Genomic DNA, 6,611 nt, shown 5'->3' with positions numbered 1-6,611 from the left:
CATGGTATTTCACTAAAAGATCTTTAATTGTCGAAAATAAATATTCCAAGGGAACTTTTGTTCCATATAAAGTAAAAGAAGGCGCAGCGGAGCGGGCCCGGGTCAGCTAGTGTGCCATATAGTTTGTATTATAAATAGAAAATATCAAGTAAGAATTCAATGTTAAGTTCATTATTAGATAAAATATTAACTATAATTTACAAACATTTGAAAACAACAAATATATGTTTCAATCAAAAAATTTTAAATAATTAAAACCGTACTTTATTTTGTCCGACAGTGTATACCAGAGGTGGTGGGTATCCAAACTTTGGCCCGGCCGAACTTGACGCCTTTTTACTTGTTTTCATATATATTTTGTTTTAGCTAAGCCACTTTGTGTCTATATGTGATAGAAGCTAGGCATATATTTGAGCCATTCGCACTTCTTTCCGCATTACATATGTGTGAGAGGGAACACAGTATAATATTGATCAATGCCCAATTTATACTTTTAAATAACCATTTTAATTCGTACAATTAAAAATATGTTCCACGTTTACCGCCTTGGCGCGATACAAAAACAAATTTAGCTCATATGTCAAAAATTGTTAAAGCAATTAACACCTTGTTTGACCAACACCACCATACCATATTGAATTGGTCAAATCTAGTTCTATATTATTTCTGTGTAATACTATACTTCTCACTTTAAATTCTTAAATTTCTAAAGATTAGAACAACCCAAACTTTGAACTAATTAAAATAGGTAGCTTTTATTTTCTCACTTTAGAATGGCCCAAACTTTGGACTAATTAAAATAAAATATGGTTTATCTTCAGGTAGCTAGCTATTCGTTACTGCTTGAAGCAACTGGCTGGGGAGTTTGTTGCCTCTTAATCCAACACAAGATGTTAACCCAAACAAAACCACAAACTCCCATGTAAAGGACACGGAATCGTGGTGCTATCAGCACAAAGTTAAATAGCTGTGCTGGAATCCAAAACATACAGGACCGTTCAAATGTGGGCAGAAATTTCTGTTTCAATTCCAAAAATTTGTCATCGGCTCCTTCCATTAATGCCATACCTGTAAAGATAAAATTATAAATTGCTTCATATTGGTCACACGAGTTTAGTCTGCTTTACCAGTGTAGAATACGGTCAGCAAATAGGGTGTTAACACAAACTGATCCAAAACCAGCTTCTTAATGATGACTTTCTTTGCGGTCCCTGGAAATGTTCCGTCCAACCATTTGTACCTTGAGAAAAGAGAAAGTTCTTATTGGAGAGAGGGTTCTTGGCCAAAAAAAGATTTTGTGCTCATCATTCAAGTGCATGTGAAAATGTGCATTACCCAGAAAAGCAACGCAATCAAATATTCGATTAACTGGATATGTGGTGTTAACCGAAATGTGTTTATAGTCAGAATGGGGTGCAAATGGAAAATTAACAAAAAATAAATAAATAAAATGTTTAGTTTTAAAGCATGACAAAAAAAAACATTTTTTTATATAATGGTGCAATAAAAAGAATAATGACATTGAAAAGCTTTTTATGCCCTTTTCATACCCACCACTACTATGGTACAGAATGTTATAACTTTGTGCAATTGTGTGAAGCGTCAAGAAAAAGGAACGATGGGCCCACTCGACTTATCCATTTCCGTCAGTCTGTCCGTATACCCAGTAAAGGCTCTATTACACGGCATGTATGTGTCTTATGGCATGTCAAATTTAGCACATGTACAGTTGTACAAATGAAACTAACATATGAAAATCACATAGCACATGTAATGTTTTTCGATTAGAGCGTGCTCTATTCTTTCTTACAAAACTATAAAGAAATCAGCTGTTCTTTTAGTCAGTCGAATGAAATCAAGCCCAAATTAAATTGTTTTCCCAAATTTATGATTTAACCAAAATTCTCACAACTTTGACAGTTATTACGTATAAAAAAAAAACAGATTTTGCTCAAATTTTTAGGTTGTGTCATACAAAAAGAACATACAAGTGTGATAGCAAAAATGACGATTCGTATGTAAATTGACTATTTCGACAAATGTAATTGAACATGTGAATACAAAAAGTGACATGTCATAAGACATCTACATGCCGTGTAATAGCACCTTAAGACTACAACAGCTGCAATTCGATTTTTACAAAATCGGATTACATTAATATTGGGTTGCCTAAAAAGTAATTGCGGATTTTTCATATAGTCGGCGTTGACAAATTTTTTCACAGCTTGTGACTCTGTAATTGCATTCTTTCTTCTATCAGTTATCAGCTGTTACTTTTAGCTTGCTTTAGAAAAAAAGTATATTTGATTAAAGTTCATTCTAAGTTTTATTAAAAATGCATTTACTTTCCTTTTAAAAATCCGCAGTTACTTTTTGGGCAACCCAATATAAATATACTACATGGCTCTTCTGTACATTCTTTCACAGCAATTTTTAGTACGATCTTAAAAGTAGGCAAATTTTTTATTAAAATCGCATCAGTTTTAGCAAATGAGCTCAGTGATGTAGGAAATCATATAATAGTTGTCTGCGACGACTATTGCCTTTCTTTACATGCGTTCGAAATATTATCGCTTCAAACTACAAGAAATAAAGTTTCCACATTGTCTTGACCTGTCATTTCTTCGTCTATGCTTGAATATGTAGAAGCTTTTGGTTTTGTATTAAGCTCAATTGCTAAAGCTCTACCGTTTCTATCGCAATCGTTTTCCTTTTCGCATCAATCGCTTGTGGGAAGCATTTAGTATTTGTTTACCCCATAACAGTTAGGGTAACTTGACCTTTGGTTCTTAAATGAAACAAACATAAATAAACACAGTTGTAAATGACTCGAAACCGCTGTGATGACAAAAGAATTGTTTTTGATAGGTGTATTAAACTTGATTCAGAATGGATCCAAAATATTAGCCACGAATTGTTTTCAGTTTTAGGTGACTTATCTGTATTATCTACATGATTTATAAACAACTTTTTATCGTCAACGTTCTCTCTATAACCAGCAATTGATTACATTTCTCTCCGCATTGTGCGAGCTTTTCCTGGTACCATGTGCATGTGTAACTGAAACACGAGAACAACAGAGCATGAGAGTCAGAGCAAGTTTAGTTCCCCTGTGCCGCATACCAGCATGCATGTAGTTATATATTTGTGTGAATGTTTGTTTTATTAGTGCTTTGCTTTAATCATTACTTTTCACTTTTATTTATGATATGAACCATCTAAAACAATAGTCTATCGTTGAACGATACATAAATGGAGATGTATTTGTGTTGCAAGGAAATAAAGGCAAGAGATAAACTTCATGAAACAAACCATTGGAAGAGTGATGGAGCATAAACAACTGTTCCCATAACGGCATACCGGCCTATGGTTGGATAATCAATGTCCTCTTTTAAGGATTCTTTCTCAACCTAAATTGTTTTAGTTATGACGAAGAATTGATTTGTAGATAAGTGAAAGTGTTTTCTTCTGGTCTTTTGGTGTGTTCTGTGTGTGTAAAACGTGTTAGGAGTGTGTTGGGACAGGATTCCTTGCGTTCCTGATGCCCATCTCTATACGTATACTTACCAACACTTTTTTGGTCAGGAATTGTTGAGACATTTCAGCGCCCACATAGAGACTTCCATATACCGCACTGTTGGTCAAAAAGGGATGCCTTTTAAATAGGCTGCCCACAGCGTTAAACATTCTAGACATTTATTTTTCGATTAATATTCAGCGATTCACGTGCAAAAACAAATATTGAACGGCGATGAACGAATGCCAAGGGTAACACAATACAAACTGCTCGTTGGAAAGGCACTTCTCTACTGCTGTTGAAAATCAATTAGTGTTAATGATGATGGGTCGTCCATGGCACATACATATGTGCGGTACTATCACAATTATTTGAACGCAATCAAGACAATTTATTAAAATTTGCCATGCCGAACAACGAACATTACCAGTTATGTGAGCTGAAACGAAGAGACTCGTCGTAGTTTGATGGAGGAAAGGGGACTACACCAGTTTTGTTTATTTCAACCTATATTGCAATCTGGCAATGCTATGCAGATAACGGCCATAGATATTTTATATGTAGATGTAAGAATAAACGAAATGGCAACCCTTCAGCTGCCAGATGAAAGCAATTGCTAGTTGCTCGTGAGTTGTTCAGCCTTCTGCTGTAAACTTTCGAAAAAGTTAATCGAATAAATTGTCGTACAATTTTATGTTTAATAAAGATAAATTTAAATAGTTGTTAAGTTAAACTTGAGGCTTTTATTGGCAACAACAACTTTATAGATAAAGATTTGAAGTTCTCAAATAAACTGGTTGATGGCGCTTGTGAAAATAGATAAATGAGAGTTTTGTAACGACCAACAAAACCAAATGTCAAAATTCCGCTTGCGGCATTATCGTAGACAACCCTCATTTATCTATTCTCACAAGCGTCACCAACCAGTCCATTTGTGCAATACGACATGTTTATCTACATGTTATTGTAGGTCATTGGCGGAAAAAGTCGATTAGGGATAATTTTGAACGTATAGATGGCACCACTATCACATATTCTATGGTAAGTACATGTATAATAGCCCGGTGCATGTGCGTATAAATGTAATCCACGAATATATTTATTTAACGACTCACTGATCTAAAATTACAGTTTTAATAGAAAAGATTGGGTCCATTTTGACCACGCAGAAAAAATATAGACCTAAAATTTAGCGATTAAACATAGTATTGACATGTAAAAATCTTTTCAAACAAGGTGTTAATTGCTTGATTCGTGATATAACGAAGAGGTAGCAAACAGCTGAGAACTATATCACACACACAACGAAAAATGACTCGAACTGCAATAAACAATGATTTTGACAGATAGTGCTCTCAATTTTTTATAATTGAGCAACTCACTTACCTGTATCGATTTAGCTTGGCTTTAATTATTTTTGACATAGAAAATCGATATTTTTTGTATCACGGCAAATGATTGGTAAAGAAGGCATACACTGAGCTTATTTTTAATTCTACTAATTAAATTGTCATTTAATAGTATAAATTGTGTATTGACCAATATTATATTGTGTTCCCTTTCCCGCATATGTATGTATATGTACGCGAATAAGTCAAATATATGTTTAGCTTCTATCACATACAGACACAAAAGTAACGTGGCTAGAAAAAACAAGTAAGAGCGTGCTAAGTTCGGCCGGGCCGAATCTTATATACCATCCACCATTGATCGCATTTGTCGAGTTCTATGCGCGGTATCTCTTTTTAGACAAACATGGAATATTGAATAAGAACTGTTATGCTATTGGAGCTATTTCAAGTTATAGTCAGATTTAGACCATAAATGAATGCTGCACATTGTAGAAGTTTTTGTGTAATATTTTAGTTCATTCGGATAAGAATTGCGCCTTGTAGGGGCTCAAGAAGCAAACTCGGGAGATAGGTTTATATGGGAGCTGTATCAAGCTATTGATCGATTCAGACTATATTTCACATGTATGTTGAAGGTCATGGGAGAAGCCGTTGTACAATTTTTACAATTTTTCTCATCCGAATTTTAGCCAAATCGGATGAGAATTGCGCCCTCTAGAGGTTCAAGAAGTCAAGATCCCAGATCGGTTTATATGGCAGCTATATCAGGTTCTATACCGATTTACGCCATACTAAGCACAGTTATTGGAAGTCAAAACAAAACACCTCATGCAAAATTTTAGCCAAATCGGATGAGAATTGCGCGCTCTATTGGCTCAAGAAGTCAAGATGGCTTTATCGCCTTAAAATGACATGACGATCAAGAATATATATACCTTATGGGGTCATAGACGCATATTTCGAGGTGTTACAAACAGATTGACGAAATTAGTATACCCCCATCCTATGGTGGAGGGTATAAAAAGGACACGGATGTCGAGAAGCCTAACATAACACACTGTGTCAAATTTCAGTGCAATCGGATTATAAATGCGCCTACTATGGGGCCAAGACTTTAAATAGAGATAACGGTCAACATGGCAGCTTTATCCAAATCTGAACCGATCAGGGCCAAATTGAAGAAAGATATCGAGGGGCCTAAGACAACTTACTGTCACAAATTTAAGAAAAATCGGATAGTATGCTGCTTTTATGGGTCTATGACCCTAAATCGGAGGATCGGTCTATATGGCAGCTATATCCAAATCTGTACCGATCTGTGCCATATTGCAGAAGTATGTCAATGGACTTAACATAACTCAACTTCCCAAACTTCGGCGACTTCGGACAATAAATGCGCCTTTCATGGGTCCAAAACCTTAAGTCAAGAGATCGGTCTATATGGCAGCTATATCCATATCTGAACCGATCATGGAACCGATTGAAGAAATATATCGAAGGACCTAAGACAACTGATTGCACCAAATTTCAGCAAAATCGGATAATAAATGAGGCTTTTATGGGCCTCAGACCCTAAATCGGAGGATCGGTCTATATGACAGCTACATCCAAATCTGCACCGATCTGGGCAAAATTGACGAAGGATGTCGAGGGGTCTAACACTACTCACTGTCCCAAATTTCAGCAAGATCGGATAATAAATGTGGCTTTTATGGGCCTATCACCCTAAATCGGAGGATCGG

General features: G+C 35.6%; 1 protein-coding gene and 1 long non-coding RNA gene across 2 annotated transcripts; one reads left to right on the top strand and one right to left on the bottom strand.

Annotated features, from left to right (window-relative positions):
• Window positions 1-729: 729 nt before the first annotated feature.
• LOC106096141 (mpv17-like protein) lies at window positions 730-3,994 on the bottom strand. The gene is made up of 4 exons (XM_013263731.2): window positions 3,568-3,994; window positions 3,313-3,410; window positions 1,128-1,240; window positions 730-1,068 (listed from the first exon to the last, which is right to left on the bottom strand). The coding sequence occupies exons 1-4, from the start codon at window positions 3,694-3,696 to the stop codon at window positions 830-832; spliced, it is 579 nt and encodes a 192-aa protein (XP_013119185.2). The 5' UTR covers window positions 3,697-3,994; the 3' UTR covers window positions 730-829.
• Window positions 2,694-4,250, top strand: LOC131994282 (uncharacterized). Its single transcript, XR_009396591.1, has 2 exons — window positions 2,694-2,930; window positions 3,000-4,250. It is a non-coding gene; the product is annotated as an uncharacterized LOC131994282 (long non-coding RNA).
• The last annotated feature ends 2,361 nt before the right edge of the window (window positions 4,251-6,611 follow it).

Source organism: Stomoxys calcitrans, chromosome 1 (genome assembly GCF_963082655.1).
Source record: "Stomoxys calcitrans chromosome 1, idStoCalc2.1, whole genome shotgun sequence".
Taxonomy (NCBI): domain Eukaryota; kingdom Metazoa; phylum Arthropoda; class Insecta; order Diptera; family Muscidae; genus Stomoxys; species Stomoxys calcitrans.
This window is presented reverse-complemented; position numbering and strand designations above follow the sequence as displayed.